This window comes from Cavia porcellus, unplaced genomic scaffold, assembly GCF_034190915.1.
Source record: "Cavia porcellus strain 051 isolate PalLab524CR breed Dunkin Hartley unplaced genomic scaffold, mCavPor4.1 scaffold_1, whole genome shotgun sequence".
Classification (NCBI taxonomy): Eukaryota; Metazoa; Chordata; class Mammalia; order Rodentia; family Caviidae; genus Cavia; species Cavia porcellus.
This window is the reverse complement of record NW_026947484.1, coordinates 210,544,529-210,563,244: the sequence shown is the minus strand read 5'-3', so window position 1 is coordinate 210,563,244 and position 18,716 is coordinate 210,544,529. Positions and strand designations below refer to the sequence as shown.

The window sequence follows — 18,716 nt, the reverse complement described above, 5'->3', positions numbered from 1 at the left end:
TCTCTTCAAAACAAAAAAAAAAGTAGTAAGAACTGTAGGAGTAATAAAACCCAAAGTGTATAATTGTTATTATAAAAAAGAGAGGAAAAGAAAGTGCTTAAAGGATATAACTGCATGTATATTTAAATGTGTAGGATTGATAACTATATTACTAAGTTTTTGTTGGATTGTTGAACAGAGCTGTTTGCAGTTTCACTGTTTGTCCACTTGTATGCTTCAATTTTATAACCTCAACAACTATTTCTAAGATGCAATACATAAGCTATCAACTAGTGATTTCTGTTTTTTCTGAAATTCTGTATTGCTTCTACCTTTTTTTTTTTGCTTTTTTCTCTTTAAATAAAATTTTAAAAAATTAAAACAAAACAAAACAAAAGCCAAAATGACTCAGCTGAACTGAGAGGAGTGGTAAACTAAAAGTGTATATACTAAGCTTCAAAGATAAAAAAGAATGTAATGAATCTCATTAATTTTTATATTGATTGTATATGGAATTGTTACTATTTAATATAGGTAAGAACAAATCATTTTGTCCAAGTTACTTTTGGCTTTTACAAACTTTTTAAAATGTGGCTACTAAAAAATTTAAATTACTCTCATGACTCCCATATTATTTCTATTTGACACTGTCTCTCTAAATCAGTCCAACTTGTGCTTCTTGAACCTGGCCTCCTGTTTCTTGTCACAGGGTCCCGGGTGCAGAGCCAGCCTGCAGCTACCAGTGCTAAGGAGTATGTTTTCCACACAGAGCGAATGCACTATGTTGCCGGAGCACCGTGGTGTGGGTGGAGCTCACACTCAGGAGCAGACTGCCTGGCTCCGTCTATACTAATCTATAAAATCTGTAGCTAAAACAACATTTGACACATGCTAAAAACCCAGTCAATGCACTTGATTTATAGCTGCTTGCTGTGAAGGAGGTGACCTGCCTGAGCTGCCTGTTATACAATTACCTCCTCTGCAGAGGGATGGGACAGGTGGACCCAGTACCTTCGAATGGACTGTTTTGTTTGTCATGGTCACTAAAGTCTAGAAAGCACCAGTGACCTGTCCCTAAGTCATGACCTGCCACTGCCTATGCATAGAATGACTAAGGAGAAAGATTCAACATTCCCACTGGGGGCTTCTTTTGTGAGCTGTGCCTCACCTGACATCCTTTTAGAGAAATGGTAAAAAGCAATTTTCCATTAAATATCCCAGTTTTAGGGAGCTGCTCTGTGGACTTTGCATTTGCTCACTGATTTGCAGCTCCGTCTGCCGGACCTCTCCCACTGGAAAGTGTGGTTTGAGCTACTCTGTCCTGCGTGGCAGCCATTCTGCAGAACCCAGGAAGCGGCTGTGAACAGCTTATGGGTTATGCGACCCAAGATGTTAAGATTCCCTGGATAATGGATTTTCCAAGTCATTTGTGCAGCAGCTCAATTAAAAATACAAAGCCTCCGAGGAAAATGCCAAACACATCTAAGCTCTTATTCAAAATCCATTTAAAGTTTTGTAAAGACACAAAGCAAAATAACCCCATCTAGTCCTTCAACTAGAATTCTTCTGGCAATAATATAACATGACAAGAATAACTCTGGTAAATAAAACTACATGTTGAATTCTCCCTGGGGAAGGTCTGTGTCATCTGTAATGATTTCTCAAAAATATTTCTCAGAAGCTGAGCATATTATGTTGTCAGGGCAGTGACACTGCAGATATGCTTCATGAAGCTCTTTCATTATCAGCTGCTTTTCACCACCACTTAAAAAAAGATTTTTCTTTCTCTTGTTTTTCTTTTCCCCCAAGAGGGCATGTAAATGCTGGTTCCAATGGACACATCACGCACTTTTAGTTAATCTGGCTTTGGACATCTGCAGTTACTAACATATGCCTTCATTTTTCACTAATTCATTTGCTCTGGTAACACCGATTTTTGTGGTTGCTTGGCTCAAAAGCACTACCTTACCCAGAAGTATGTCATTGCTGGTTGCATTGTGGTGGGAAAAAAAAAATCTCATTTCCCAGCAGGCTGATTCTAAGCTCCAGGCTAGGATGTGTGTGTTTGTGTTTGTATGCCTGGGCCACTCAGATTCTCTTTCCTGAGAATTTAAAAATTACAAAAGGGGCACAGGGAGGAGTCGTCCTTCAAACTGATGGATTTTAAAGGTAGAATCTAGGGGAACATCCCCTGACCTCTTGTTTCTAAATGTGAGATTCTGTCTGGGTTTTGCCAGGATCATCCTACCTGCTTATCCTTCTGTGAAGTTCATCTCTTAGGACTGAATTTGTCAGAGTTGATTTCTAGTACTTGCGAATGAGGAAAGTCTTAACTAGAATTCACCCTAAGTTTTCATGGTGAAGTAATCTGCTGTCTGTTGTCTGTGTGTCCACAGAAGAAGCCCTCAATAGTGACTCCCTAGTGGCCTCACTAAGTTGGTGGTGAAGTCTAGGCCTCAGTTCATGAGCTCCCCACAGTCACTTAATGGGGTGCCCCAGGGAGGGTGTACCTTAAAAACTGAGCTCCCCACAGTTTCTGTGCTACTCTAGCTAGAAAAGCTCCCCCAGCCCCTCAAGTCCTCCCCAGCTTTTATCACCACATTTCCACAGTCCTCTGGTCTTTACTGTCCTGTGGCTGGAAGACTGTGAGTCCTGGAGGGCAGGGGCTGTGTCTTGAATCCTTTATGTTGCCCTGTACATTGATTTCAGTGCACGGTTACTGAGTGGTCAGCCTGTCTGACCTGAAGGTCTTCTGTGTGTCCCTCTTGAGGCTTAGGGGCGGGGAACAGGAGAGGAAGATACCAGAATGGGCTTGGATTCCCCCTACCAGGCAGATAGGGCTGAAACTGACCATTAACAGAGCTTAGGGGTTGCCCCAGAGACAGCTCAGGCTGGGCTGAAAAGACCAGGATAAAGTACTCGGCAATATCAGGCAATGTGAGCTTGGCTGTTTTGAAGTTCTAACTTATTTGCCTTCTAGGTTCAGAAGATCTAGTGGGTCATTTGCTCCAAGTAACACCTCCCAGTAACCAAATTGCTCCAGTGGGCTTGACAGATATTCACCGTCCAACTTCCTACAGGGGCTGCGTTTCACCCTGCTTTGCATCACCAGATGGTTACAATAATGCTTTGCAGAGATGTGAAACCCTCATTTCCAAGTACTTTTGACCCTGGTGTCTGCTTTTCCTCCCACAGCAAGTCCCATTCCGAGGCAGGAGCCATCATGCCCCTTTGTAAACAGCACTGAGGTTTTATCATCCGCCCAAACCCACATTGGCAATTAGAGAAAGGGGTCCTGGAGCTGGAACCCAGTTTGCCCAGGGGTTGGCCTGTGATCAATTCAGGAAATTGTAGGGCTGTGCTGGCTCCAACCCTCTCACGTCAGAGCATCTGTCCCTGCCACTGTGGGCTCAGAAATGCTGTCTGCTGTGGTCAGGAGGAGCTGGGGACCAGGGAATGAGCTCACTACATCAGACTCAAGGATGCACAGAACAGCAGCAAGGGTACAACCTTCATCCTGGAAGCTGAATTTTATTTATAAACTGAATTTGGCCCAAATGGCATTAAAAGGCGCAGCTCAGGGCCACACTGGCAGTTGTGTGTAGTCTGTGCCGGGAAGGCTATCATTTGGCAGTGATGTGCAAGAGGGAGGAGATGAGGACCTGGACAGAAACAGCCCACCAAGTCTGAGGGCTCACCTGCCAGGTCAGTGGGATTCTTCTAATTCTCCTCTTAAAGCAAAAGCAGGTGGGCAGTTTGCTAAAATCTGCATTAAACATAATTTTTCTTGAACCTAGTTGAATGCAGTAGCACACATGTGTTCCAGCCCTCTTGTGATCTGTGAGTGAGCATCAAGGCTTTCTCCACCACTGTGACTCAGGTGGCTTTGAAACCTCCTGTGTGCTGGGTGGTTGCATGCTATAGCCCTGCCCTTGGGAGGCTGAGGCAGGACGATCTCTTGAGTCCAGGAATTTGAGATCAACCTGGGTAATACAGTGACACCTCGTTTTAAACAAACAATCAAATGAACCTACAAACAAAAAGAAAACAAAACAAACAGCAACAACTGTAACAAGAACCACAACAAAAATCCAAACAACAAAACCAAGCAATCACACACACACAAAGTATCTTTGTATGCAAGGTCGGAGTTATATATGGCCAAGACATTGTGTGGTACAGATACTTCGGGAAATCATATTTTGAAAAGAGACCTTTGTTGCCTCATTTGCAGAAAAGAAGCCAAATCAAGAGGCATGAGATGAAGATACACGTGGTAAAGGAGAAGAAGCGAGCCTTGGATTAATTTGATTTAGTGCTTTTAGAGTAAAAATGAAAGAAGAAAATAATTCTCTGAGGAATTATACTCTCCATGGGAAAGAGGGTCTCCAGCCAAGGGACTCTTGTGGAGCTTTCTGGCGGAATACTTTGATTGAGATTTTTGAGGACTTCTTTTTTGTTTTAAAGTGTCCTGCGAGGAGACATCATTTGTTTTTTTTTTTTTTTTTTTTTTTTTAACAACTTCCTGCAGGGTGATTTTTAAACTAATGAAATCTGATCTGTCAAAGCGTTTTACAAAGAATCTGTTTACTAACATAGTCAGGTTTAAGAACTGTCTTGAAAGCACGGTGGGGAGGAACATCTCAGAGTCTCAGAACCGAGGTTCAAGACCGACCTTTATCTCTACTTTGGGCCTATGCTTTTGTTTTTGGAAGTAGGGTGCACACTCTCTGAAATCTGGGATTTGAGGGTGGCCCAGCTGCTGGGAGGCTGAGTGGAGGGTCAAGCTATCCCTGCAGGGGCTTGGCGGGCTGCCCTCTGACCAGCACATCCTCTTGGGGGCTGCTGCTTGCTGTCCTCACTGGGAACCTGAGTGTCTCAGCTCATGTGGTCTTGTTTTTGTCTGTTTTTGGTCTCTTTGTTATTAAGAGATCATGTGGTGGGATTGATTTCTCTCTACTGAATGAATTAAAAACAAAACAACATAAAACTTTTTAGATGGGATCCACTAGCATGAATTAGCTTCAGTTCTGCTTCTCTGAACCTCAAATATCTGCTATTTCTTATTCAGGGCACAGACGGTGGGGCTGCAGATGCTAGGTCTGATGCAATGACACATAAGTGCAGCCACAAAAGATTCCCTTTGATACCTGTAGCACCTTCTCACTGCCCCATTTTCTAGGATGGAAAATTAAAAAATGATATTTCACTTTGGCACATGCTAACATATATGTTTCCTTTATGCACTGGCTTACTGTTGCAGATAGGTATGACCCCCATCTGTCTCCCCTGCCCCCTAGCAGCTGGAGTTCTTGAGTTTAGAGAAGAGTCAGCTCCCATGTTCTGGAGCCCCCACCTGGACCCAGGAACACAGTGCCTACTCTGCTAGAATGCCACGCACTGGCCCCACCTGCAGGGTCACAGAGCCCGTAGCTATAGCCACATATGCAGCTGTTCTTGCTCTCCCAACCCCAGGCTCCCCTTTGTATCACCTCTGCTAACCAGTCCCACTGTCCCCCCACAAAATCCATCAAAGTCCCAGCTCAGTACACTGGACTTTACTCTGTTTGGGAGCTACTCCAGGAGGTCCTCTCAGAGCCCCCAAATTGAGGCTGGCTGTGTTCTTTACTGGGTTATCATCATTTATCTACCAGTCCACTCAGTTTAACCATAATGTAACTCACTACCCACTTTAATCAGAATACACATGAAACCCAGAAATGCTAAATTGAATAAAACCCCTTCAGAGTGGTTTTCACTCTACTACAGTGATTCCAAACCCCCATCCTGTCAGAAAGGTATATGTAAATTATCTAGAGGTATTTTTATTTGTCCCAATTCAGGAGGGTAGTGCTATTTACCATATAGCAGTTAGAGGCCATGGATGTTGCTATAAACAAATGATAAAATATTCACCCACAATAAGCAGTTCCCTGACTCTAAATGTGAGGGTGGGTGCTGAGGTTCAGAAGCATATTCTAGCAGACATAGCGCACACTGGGCATGGCTGCAGTGTGGCAGGGCATGTGCAAAAGGCACATAACAGTACAAGTGATCACAGCAGGTGTGTGGAGGGGAAGCTGTGTGCTGGAGCTGTGCATGGCCGAGTAGTGACGTGGGAAGGCTTCTTGGAGAAGTGACTCTTAACCATGGTTTTTACTTAGTGCCTTTGCAACCAACTACTCAAGAATGATGATTATTGGAAAAAAGAATAGTGGTTATTGGAAGTTTAGTAAGAGATATATATTGAGATTATTTTTCCTTTTTTTTTTTTTACAATTTTTTGTGTAGTTAATTAATCAAAGATTTCTGATGACTTTATTTCTTCACTTAAAAATCATTTCCTAGAAAGGGAAACAAGGCTTCCAAACTTCCTGTATGAGTTCAGTGTCCTCCTGATACCCAAAATGGACAAGGACACAATCAAAAAAGAAAATTACAGACCAACATCCCTGATGAACATAGAGGGAGAAATCCTTACCAAAACACTGGCAAACTGAATTCCACAATACATAAAAAAGATCACATGCCATGGTCAAATAGACTTCATTCCCGGGCTGTGAGGGTGATTCAGTACACGCATATTGAAAGGTTTTGCCCCAGACTGTACACTGCAGCTGGTAAAGCCTTGCAGGCAGGACCAAGGGGCTCTATCTTGAGGTCATCTTCCCTGCCCCTAGGAATTTACCTGTGGCACGAAATGAATACCAGTGGGCTACCTGTGCAACACTAATGCCCCTTAGGCACCACCCCAAACCTAAGCTACGTGTATGCCCCCACATCACGTGTCTGCTGGAGAGCATGCCAGACCCCAGAGGGTCAGGGGGTCTCTCCCCACATTCTTAAAATAAAGATCATTTTAATTTCATACTTCCTATCTTTTTAGCCACGCCAAAATCCTATCAGATGGTTCCCTTCCGCGCCGAAAAATTCTATCACATATTAAATAAACATAATGCACTATGCAAATAGACCTGGGCTAAAAGTCACACAACCACCTCACTTGATATATGGCTTATATGTAGAGGTCTTCCCAAAGTCTCATGTAGCTGTAAGTGCAGCTTTTTTAGAGGTGGCTGGATCTAGAGTGTGTGATACTAGGACTAAGGGTGTGTGGTTACTGAATTAGTCCACTGGTTTGTACAGTTCTGGATGTGAGTACTCCAGGGCAAGTAGCTGTCTTCTGCCCACCATGCACTGTTTTTCCTCTGTGACGGCCCTCTGCCATGCCACTCTGTCATGGAGCCAGCCAGCTATGACCTGAACCATCTATGAGCTGTAAGTCAAACAAATCTTTCTTCCTTTAACTTCGGGTGCTGGGGATTTGTCTTAGCATGGAACAAAAGTAACTAAGGCAACATAGAAAAAGCCTTTTGCAAAATTCAACATCTCTTTATGATAAAAGCCCGAAGAAAGTAGGTATTGAAGTATTCCTTAGTATAATAAAGGCCATATACAACTAACCCACAACCCATGTCACTTTGAATGGAGAAAAACTGAAAATATTTCCTTTAAAATTAGAAGCAAGGCAAGGATATTCTTACCACTCATATTCAGTATGGCTCTGGAAATTTTAGCTAAAGTAGTTAGATAACAGAAATCAATAAAAGGATACAAAATAGGAAAGGAAGTCAAATTATTATCATTTGGAGATATTATACTCCTATACTTAGAAGACTAAAAATTCCACTAAAAGATGTTTAGAACTGATAAATTCAGTAAATTAGCAGGGCATAAAATCAACATTAAAAAGTAGTGACTTTTCTATAGTGTACCAAATAATTGACTAACTGAGAAAGAATAAGGAAAACAATTCCATTTACAATGCTTTGAAAAAAATACTCAAGGATCAATCTAAGCAAAGAAAGAAAAGAGCTCTACAATGGAAATTTCAGAACAGTTTAGAAAGAAATTGAATAGACACTAGAAGACAGAAAGACCTCCCATATTGTGTATTGGCAGAATTAATATTGTTTAAATGGCCATACTACTTAAAATGATGTATAGAGTCAATGCAACCTTCATCAAAATATCAATGACATGCTTCACAGAACTAGAAAAAATCATAAAATTTGAGTGAAATCACAAACAGAGTAACCAAAGCAATCCTAAGAAATAAAAGCAAGACTGAAAGCATTATAATATGAAATTTCAAATTATGCTACAAAGTCATCATAACAAAAACAGCATGGTATTGGCACAAAAATAGACAATGGAACAGAAGAGAGGACAGAAAAAAACCCATGCAACTACAACCATATGATTCTGGAAAAAGGAGCCAAATACATACACTGGAGGAAACACAGCCTCTTTTACAAATGGCGCTGGGCAAGTTTAAATATTGTATGTTTCTTTTATGTGAGAAACCCAAAGGATAAATAAGGAGCATAATGGGGGACAGATATTGGGAAGGAGGAAGAAATGGGAAGGGGAACAAGGGAGGGGGAGGTGAAAGAGAAATAAGGGAAAGAGAAAAACATCAAAGGAAAAAATAGAAACAGAGACTTTGTAAATGGGGAGGAGAAGAAGGGCTTAAGAAAAGAAGGGCGACTGAAAAACAAAAAGAAGAATTAAGATGTATTCGTATAAGTACAAGTTCCCTGCAATGAATGTGATCAATATACATGACAACTACGTACTAATAAAAAATAAAGTTAATGAAATGATGTGTAGTCTGCCTTCAAATACCACTTTACAGCAATATTAACTTATTCACATTATGTGCTAAGGGAGTGTCTACAGGAATGGAGGAAGTGTAGTACAGTAACTAGTTTCTTCTGTGCTGCAGAGTGGGTGGGGTGACTTTCTCCCTGCTACTATGAAAGGAAAAAAAGGCTAACTTATTATTTTTGCAAGTAGTTAAGTAATTTTTTCCAGAAATACCTTCCTGGCCATAAGAGTTTCATTCACATCTTGCAGTTCTGCAGTGCTGTGCCCAGCAATCTATCACGTGTTAGACAAATGCTTTCTCTAAAATGCTTTGAGTTTGTATACTATATCTGGACAAATTTTATTACCATATGTTATATGATAAATGTGTACTTTTGTATTTGCAGAAATTGCTAATTTTTAAAGTTGTTTTCTTTTAAAGACACTGGTAATGGATACATATGAAGTCCACACTGTCTGTAAATAAAATATCATTCTACAGAGTTAAAAAAAAGTTAAAAAATGGTTCTGGGAAAATTGAATATCCAATCCTATGAGACTGGAACTAGATCCCTGTCTCTGGAAATTGAAACCTGGGACGCTGTGAAGCAGCCAGGGCTGCCCGGCTGCACCAGAGGAGATTGTGAGAAGCTCTGGAGCTCAGAAGCTGGACACCATGCAGTTTTCTGACCGTTCCACACTGTGTTGGGAATGCAGTGAAGGCAAGCGGTGTAGTGTGCAGTAGACTCAAGAGGAAGACCTGCACTGAGTCCTGGTGAGTACTAGGAACTGGGTCCCATGGCTGCTGTGGTTGGCTGGAGGACATCTTGGAATTGGGCAGAGCCCACCACCATGGTGACATCAGTAACACGGAGAGTCTGGTGGAGGACATCTTGGAGTTGGGTAGAGCCCGGTGCCGTGATGGCATCAGCGACATAGAACTAGTGGAGGACATCTTGGAATTGGGCAGACCCGCTGCTGTGGTGACATTAGATAGTTGTTCCTGGCACAGAGAGGTCTGGAAGAGGACAGCTGGGATTTGGGCAGAGCCCTATGCCACAGTAACATTAGTCAGCTGCTTCTGGCACAGAGAGAACTGGCAGGATCTGCTGGGGCTGAACCAAGCCTCTGGTTGGGACCTAATAAGTAGATACAAAATAGTCATGACTCTGTAACATCCACAAAGTACAGCCTAATCTGTGGATTGATTGGCACAGAGGCTGGAGGCTAGCCTGCACCGTCCCTGCATCATTGCCTACCCCAGATAACAGCAAATTGGGGAGGGTAGCAAAAACTCAAGTCAGCACACTTCTGAAAGGCCCTAAGCAATTACGGAGAGGGCCAGAGACCCCCAGGACACTCCAGTCTGAAATAAACCAGAAACATGACAAGAGATAGAAATAAAAAAAAAAAATCTCCAGCTGCCAACATGAGAAAATAAGCCCAGGAGAAGTAAACACTGAAGAGAACAAGCACAGTAACCATCCAATACTGGACACAGCATCAGCTGAAATAAAAAAATACCTCCATGACCTCATAGATGAATTTAAAGCTGCACTCCTGATCCAAATAAGGTAAGATATAAAGAGATTAATTAAAGAAATGACAAGCCCCCCTCCAAGAGAACACAGATGGAAGAACTGAGGAAATCAGAAAAGAAAGAGAAACTTCTGAAGAAGAATTTAAACATAACCTAGAATACATGAAACAGATCCAAAGAGATTACCAGGAAACTAAAAACTCCATTGAACACTGGCAAAATGCCTAAACAGAAACTAAAGTTAACCTTTTGAAACCTGAAGAGAGATTTATGATATATGATCGTGAAAGAAAAGACCTCTTAAAAATAACAAGGAACCAGAAAGAAACAATTCAAAGGCTAGAAGATGACAAAAGGATACATAACTTAAGAATAAAGCATGTGAATGAGGAAGCAGGAGCAACCGAAAATGAAATACAAAGAATATTCACAGACATATTAAAGCAAAATTTCCCATGTATAGCAAAAAGAAATGATATCCAGATAAAAGAGGGATACAGAACACCAGCTACCTATAACCAAAACAGATCTACACCCAGACATATAATAATCAAGATTCCAGAAATCCACCAAAAGAACAGAATATTAAAAGCAGCCAGAGAAAAGAAGCAGATTACCTACAACAGGAAAATTATCAAAATAACAACAGACTTATCAACACAAACTCTTAAGTCAAGAAGGCAATGGGGAGAAATATTCCAAGTCCTGAAAGAAAATAATATGCAACCAAGACTCATATACCCATCCAAACTCTCTCTCAAAATTAATGGAGAAATAAGATGCTTCCAAGACAAGGAGGAACTGTGGGAGTTCATGGCCACCAGCCCAACCCTACAGAGAGTGCTGAAGGACATTCCAGAGAAAGAGAGGAAGGGATTCCAGGATTCCAGGAACAGTGGCAGAGAGGCCTCAATGAACGGGGCAGACAGTGGAATGAGGGAGTAAGGTGGACAAATTATAGCAGTAAAATGGAGTAACAGACATGAGACAGAGATGGTAAGCTATAGCCTTTTATATAGCTAGCCTTGATACTCTAAAAAAAGGCAGAGGTTAATAGTGTATCAGGATTTAAAAGACACAATAGTCTTATCACCCTGTTTAGTTTGAATTTGATTTGTTCTGGTCTGTCCACTAGTATCAGATTTGAGGGCACAGACATCTGACCCAAAAATAGCAGGTTATACCATGGTAACTATCCTCAATTTCCTATTAACTTAAACTGAAATCCTGTATTACTTACATTGTCTTACTATGACTGATCTTATTTGAATCTGATTCATAAGACCAGGGTTTTGCCTTGGCTGATTTTATTTGAATTTGGTATGCTTGATAGTATCAACCCTAAAAGTAGAGACAACTAATCTGAAGATGACAAGATGTAAAAGATATCCATACTGGTATTAATTATTAACAGCTCTCAAGTCCTACAATGTTTTCAAAGTGGTGTTTTTATAAAAATAGCTAGGTAATACTATGTTTAACTATATTAAGCCTGAAGATGTAGACAAATCTATTGAAAATAACAAGCGAAAGCATAATAACTATGGTAGATCATCTAATATTGTGGCCTTCTGTGTCTTATTCATTGCATGTTTTTCTAGGAATTTTTTTGCTGTCTTATTATGATCTGTTTTCCCCTATAATACAGAGAAGATAGATATACAGGTAGAAATTCACATATGAGAAGATTTTTTAAAAAAACTATTTACAGGAACAGATTATATAATGCAAGAAGTAATGAACAGATACTCTGAAGAAGAAGAGACACTAAGAAACCCAATACTAATTTTGTAGCATTATGATATAAAATCTAGCAAAACTATTATTCACTGATCAGAGTGATATTAGTCTAGTCTCTTAAGTTCAATTTCAGCACATGTAAAGATAAGGACAGCTACTACAAAGAGAATGAGAGATGCGATGGTAGTTATTATTGTCTTTCCCAATGTCAGATCTTGAAGACCTAAAAAGCCTTCATCATCCTGTAATGATTTGATTAGTTATATAATATGCAGTATGTATTTAATGTGCGTGAAGATGTGGACAACTATTTGGAAGAAACTAGAGACAATTAAACAGTGAAGATCTCCAGTGGACTTGCTTTGAAATCTGTATTTCTTTAAATTTTTTTTAACTGTTTTGTTCTGTTTTGATATGTTCAGTCTTACCCTTTTTAAGATATAAAACAATTGTGTACGACTGATAACCATATTACTAAATTTTTGTTGGATCACTGAGCAGAACTGTTAGCAGTGTCAGTATTTGAATGTCATTTTACATACTTTAATTTTGTAACCTGAACAGCTATTTCTAAGATGACAATATGTAACTTATCAACTGGTGATTTCTTACTGTTTATTTTTCTGTAATTCTGTATTATTTTTACCCTTTTTTATCTCCCCCCCCAAAAAAGAATTAAAGTCATACTGTAAGGATACCCAAATAGTCATGTCTATGTCAGTTCAACTCATAATAGGCAAGATGCAGAGCCAGCTTAGGTGCCCACCAACAGGTGAATGGTTAAAATAAGTGGTACATATACACAGTGGAGCATTATTCAGCCACGAAAAGGGATGAAATTCTATCGTTTGCCAAAAAACGAAGGGACCTGGAGAGCAACATACTGAATGAAATGAGCCGGATTCAGAAAGACAAATCGTTCGTTCTTCCTAATATATGGAACTTAAAAGATGACACGTAGAAGGGTGACTTATCAGACAAGAGGAAGGAATGGAGGAGGAGAGAGAGTGTAAAGGTCGGTAGCAGAAGGGTGAATATGATCAAAATACATTATGCACATCACAACACCCTCAAAACGTGAAACCATGTCGGGGGAGGAGAGGGCAGGAAGGGTGGTGGGTGGGGATGCATAAAGTACAAGCAGTGTTTAAAATACGTGGTAAATGTTTAGATAAAAATGTGTGATTACAGTAAGCGACGCATTGCCACTAATTCCTCCTGCTTTGTAAGTATCTTTATAAGACGTGACCAAGAAAAGTAGGGGGAGTCCATGAATCTGCATAACAAATACACAGGTGTAAAAAATGTAGAAGTGGTTCCCAAAGAGCCTGGGACAGGGGGAAGAAGGAAGGATTGATTCAGCCTCATGCTCCGCTTTTAAGCAAGGTCTCTGCAGTCCAGTTGGAGCTTCAGTTCTTCCCCTGACCCTTCTCTTTGGCTCTCTCCTTCAAGGCTTTGCGGCCCAGCTCTGCCAGAGAAGCCTTCCCTGGGAGATGCCTCTGCCCTGAGGGACCCACCCTGAGTTCCTCAGGGCCTGCGGCCTCTCCTCATTCCCACCAGTCCAGGAGTGTGTTTACTGGGAGTGTGGGCTACTTGAGGCCAGGCAGGGCACCCGGGCCTGTGCCTGCCTCTCCTGCACTGAGTGCTGGGTTGGACCCTGGTTTCCACTGGGGGAGGAAGAGGATGGGCTGGAGGCCGCCATCTTGCTGGGACATTGTGCTGGTGGATACACTGGCTCCTTCCAGAGGCTCTGGCTGGCGTCTTAAAATAAAATCTAAAAGTTTAACTTCTGTGTAGTAGGCACAACATGTAAGGAATAAATTGCCATAATTATTATTAGCATCTTCTTACTGACAGATTTCTCAGAAGCTGTTTCCATATCACGCAAATCAACCTTTGTGTTGTCATAGAGACAAAGATCTTTATATAACCATGGGCAAGGTGAGATTTTTTTCCTCTCTCCGTTCTTCCAGTTGCCTGAAACTAATAAGAAAAAGAAAGGAAAAATTTTATGTTATTTTCATTTACTTTTTTCCTCAATTAACATAAATGAAAATGTAGGAGGTGATTTCTTGTATTATATTTTAGATGTGAAGTACCTATGTTTTTAATGAGATATGGAAGGGGAGGAAAGATAGGAACAATTTGAACAGTGGCATTTTCAAAATTTGCAAGCAGGGTGCTTGTCAGAGATAAGCAATTATAATCCTTTCCCTTTGTCTCTTTAAAGCAAATAGTGAATTTTAGATGAAGGTCTTAGAAAGCAGACTTATCAAGGCCTGAAAGGACTCAAGCATAAATTAGCATCTATTGAATGGTGCTGATGGATTTTAGGGTGCTCTGGAGTTCTCCCTCCTATCTCCAGTGGGCAAATGAGTGTAAGATCACCAGCACCCCCTATCTGGAAAGCTGGCCTCGTAATTTCCGCTCGTCTTTCTGAGAACTCCTGATAATCTGTTCTTCATAGCATTTTCTATCTTGTAATGATTGTTGACTGTTTAATTATCTCAGCCTCGAGATGGGGAGCATCTGCAGGAGCCCGTGTACTTTTCCTGTGATTGCCTCACTTCTGAGCTATGCCTTTATCCACCCACCTTCTCAGGACACGAAACTGTCCCTACTAGGATTAACTCTTCTCCTGCGTTCTTCGACTGGGGCCTCCTGTCCACCCCTCGGTCCTCTAACAAATAAGACTCCTTCTTCATCCTTGTGTCTTCAGCCTGTCTTTCTTCATGGATTCCTTCAGTCCTCTTTGGGCATTTGTTGGTTGTTTTTGCTTTTCCTTTTTGTTTTTTTGAGGCAGGGTCTCTCTATGTAGCCCAGGCTTCCCTTGAACTCTTAGTGATCCTCCTGCCTCAGCCTCCTCAGTGCTGGGATTACAGGTCTGCACCACTATGACTGGTCCTCTAGTCTTATTTGATGAAAAAAATAAAACAAAAAACCTTCTATTGTTCTTATTTTCTGCCTGTCTCTTAATCTGGGGCATAAGCATTTGGTATGTTGGGAAGTGTGTGGCTTGAGGGGTTTTAAAATATCCTTCTTGCTTTCCAAGAAGCTGGTCCCTCTGTGGGCCTGAGTCCTCCAGTCTTAGAGCTTGCAGAGTCCCTGGGGGAGATACCAGGCTACAGACTGTTGTGTGCAGCTCAGACTCAGGGCCTGAACACCAAGGAACACTCTCCGGAAATGCAGCCACACTTTGAGAAGCACTGCTTGCCGTAACAGCCCTGCTCTTGCTTGTCAAGTGGATGTCAGCGTCACTATGTTGTGACACAGTTACTCTGCTTTGGCCTATGGGGTCCTCCCCTGAAAGATGAGGTCAGCACTCCATTGGCTGGTTCTCAGGGAACGTGACCTGGTAAGGGTTATCTGGGTCCAGGGCTCTGAATATCTAAGAGACCAGGTGAGTGCAGTACTCAATGCTAAGTAGGTGGGGGGAGTGAGGAAGTTGGAGAGTCCCCAGAACCCCTCATGAGCAGCACTCGACCTCAGAGCCTGGGAACCAGCTCAGTTTGGAAAACCAACTTAGCAGGTCTATTATTACTGTGCCCACCTCCTACCTACTGCCACTGCTAGCCACACTGGCAAGTCTTCCCTCACTTTTCTCTTCTCCCTGTCTCTTTCTCTCATACCAAGGGACTTCTACACTGAGCTACATCCCTAGCCCTTTGCACTTTTTTTTTTTTTGAAGCAGGGTCTCACTAAATTGCTAAATTGCCCAGGCTGAACTTGCTGTCTTTCTGCCTCAGCCTCCCAGAGTACAGGAACTGCGTTTCCAGCCTTCTCCAAACTGTTTTATTTTTTCCTTTCAGCTTTCTTTAAGGAAGAAGCCCAGTGAGTATTCCCCAAGGCCAGCCTGAGGGTGCAGCAGGAGTCAGGAGACAGTGCAGGAGCTCAGTGCTGAAGGGGCCGGGGCTGGGGGCCCATCTTCCCCCACCCCCGTGTCTACTGGGCGGAAATTGGGAATAGGTTTGGTTTTCAATTTTTTAATTAAAGAAGAGGTAATTTTTCTTTTTCATAATCAAGCAAATGCAAAAAGAGAATAGGTAAATGCCTATCTTTGCTCCCGCATAGCTGTGTGGTTTTTGGTTTGTTTTGGGTACTGGGGATGTGAACCAAGGCTGTGGTCAGGGAAGTACTCTACCACTGAGTGCCATTGCCAGCCCGGCTGTGGACCTTGAGCAAGTCGCCTCAGCTCCTTGCATCTTGGCTTCTGCCCATCTGCAGAGGTAGCAGGCCAGTGAGAGAGGCTGTTAGTGGCACAGTGATTCCTAAGGGCAGCATGGGAGACTTGTCACAGAAGACAAGTGTTGTGGATCTGCTGATTGATTGAGAGGAATTCTATCAGCATGGCCCTCAGCTTTGGGGAATGGCATTGGCAAAATAATTAATGGAAACTAATTAATATAAACTCCTCAACCCTTAAAAGGCTCCTCTCAGCTACCACTATTCCCAGGCCATTAACTCTTCTCCAGGGGGAGGCCAGCCCCGCAGAAATGATGGATCCTTCCCTGAAGCAGGGTTCCTTGGGGCACCCTAAGGAATTGGGGGCTCTTTCCTTCCCACCTAGAATTTCACTGTCTTCAAGGCCTGGAACATAATGAAGATTTCTGCCAGCTGGAGCTGTGGCTGACCTTGTGGTCTACCCCTACTTTCCCTTTCTAACAGTTTTATTGAGATATAAGCCATGTGATATAAAATACACCCATTTTTTTTTTTTTTTTGTCTTTTTCATTTTTATCGGTACCGGGGATCGAACTCACGACTGCCTGCTTCCAAGGCAGGCACTTATGCCGCTGAGCTAAACCTCCAGCCCCAATACACCCATTTAAAGTGTACAAAATGCCATGTTTTTATGATGCTCACAAGCAATCATTGCCACAATCTAATTTTAGAACATTTTCATCACCCTAAAACTTACCCCAATTAGCAGTCACGCACTGCCCCCACCAACCCTCAGGAACAACTAGGTACTTTTAGTCTTTCTGGCCACTTCATATAGACAATTGATGGGGAACTTTTTTTCTGAATGGAAGACAGGGTCCTCAGTGGTACTTTGGAGCTCAGTGCTGAACCTGGCACCAAGAGCCCGGAGGTGGTGGCACGGCGGAGCCTTTGGTGCATCAGCTCCCCATTCTGAGGTGCAGGTACCCCTGGGATGGAAGCCTGCTGCTTGCTCCCCAGAACAGGTGGGTACCAGCTGCAGGTGGACCTGGGCATCCCTGGTGCCAGAACAGGCCCCCCTGACCCTGGGCCTGGCACTCCCTTCCCGGCGGACCGTGGAGTACACCGACCCTACGGCCAAGGCTCAGGGACTGCTGCTGCTCAATGGGCATCACGAGCGAGCATGTCCCCGACAGCGAGGCAGGGAGCCGGTTCCAGCAGGGAACATGCGCCTCCGCCTCCTCGGGCGGGCGCACTGGAGAGCCCCAGAGCGGCGCAAAGGCAGCCTCGGGCTCTGGGGTCACCCTGATAGCTGGGGAGCCTGTGCGTAGCTCCCCAGCTCCAGTAGGACCAGGCGCGGAGGGGAACCCCGCAGGGCTGGGTACTCACAGTCGGGCGAGACCGGCGAGGGGCCCGGGGCAGCGCAGGGCGCCGCGGGCAGGGCAGCTGCAGGGCTCCGGACAGCGCGTCCCGGGCAGCGCCGCGGGCAGCAGTAACAGGAGCAGGGGCAGCGCTGGCCACCGCCGTCCCATGGCCCGTGAGCCACACTGCGGCTCCCCAGCACCCGGGCCAGTGTCCCATGGCCAGGGCCGGCCCCTCCTGTCCCGCGCCGGCCCGCCCTCCCTTCCTACAGCACCCCAGCCCCTGCTCTGCTCCACCTGGACCGCTGCCAGCTGCCCGTCACCCCCCTGAAGCTTCACCCTGACCCGGCCTGTCCTCTGCATCTGCAGACTCCCTGGTGCTGGGCGGGGAGGGCAGTGTGCAAGGAGCGACTTGATGAGCCCTGTGGATCCTGAGTCCTCCTGTTCTGCTGTCTCCAGGGCTGAGAAGCCAGGGGACAGTGGGGTGTCCTTTTTCACCATGAAGGGCAGAGTGGATCCCTGGCCACCCCATCATGGGGGCGAAAGTGCCAGAGCACAGGTGTCTTCTCTTCATCCACAGGCCCAGGCTCTTCCCCACGCTCCCTCTCCAGGTCGCCCCACAGGCCAGTGGTCACTTTGCTCCCCTCTCCCCTGTTAACAATTGCTCTCCTTCTGTGGTGCAGCTACCTGGGTTTCTCCTTCGAGGTCCTGGCGAGCAAAATCCAGTTGGGATTAATCCTTGTATTCCTCCTGGCCTCTCCACGAAGGTCCTCAACAAAGATGTGCTGGGTGAACAACTGGAGTGGTTTTGTGATGCGCACCAGCTGGCCCAGCAGAAGGCCCAAATCCTGTCCCAACTTCCTATCAAACCAGCAGGGCAACTGCAGCTAGAGGATGATGCCCCCAGAGACATGTGACTTCCCCTAAGCCACACAGCTGGTGACTAGAGCAGCCCCGTGTGAACCTGCCTGTCCCCCATTTCCCTCCCCGTTGCAGTTGTGGCTCTGTGACCTCTGTGCCAAGGGACTTGGAAAGGAGCCCGGGTTTTATGGGAACCATGGGGGTGCATCACTCCCCTCTAATCTCAGGATTAGACATGTGTTCCTTGTAACTCCTGTGGGTTTTGGAAATCCTAGTCTTGGAGAGAGGTGGGCTTAAGAGCAGCTTGGAAAGCGCAGCACAGATTTCTTCTGGAGCTGATTCTCAAGTAGACTTCTTCATGCACCAGTCTGCAGTCTCTTGCTCGGGGATGTTAGATTATTATTTAAAGAATTCATTTGCCTACA

The 18,716-nt window shown here is 43.9% G+C and overlaps 1 protein-coding gene across 2 annotated transcripts in view; it reads right to left on the bottom strand.

Moving 5' to 3' along the window:
• The window catches only part of Lhcgr (luteinizing hormone/choriogonadotropin receptor), a 72,966-nt gene extending 55,247 nt beyond the window's left edge, over positions 1-17,719 (bottom strand). For both annotated transcript variants that reach the window (XM_003472940.5, XM_063228905.1), the window contains exon 1: positions 17,459-17,719. In XM_003472940.5, coding sequence (XP_003472988.2) covers positions 17,459-17,601 — 143 coding nt within the window. In that variant the 5' untranslated portion in view covers positions 17,602-17,719. The remainder of the gene's footprint in view (positions 1-17,458) is intronic.
• Positions 17,720-18,716: the final 997 nt, after the last annotated feature.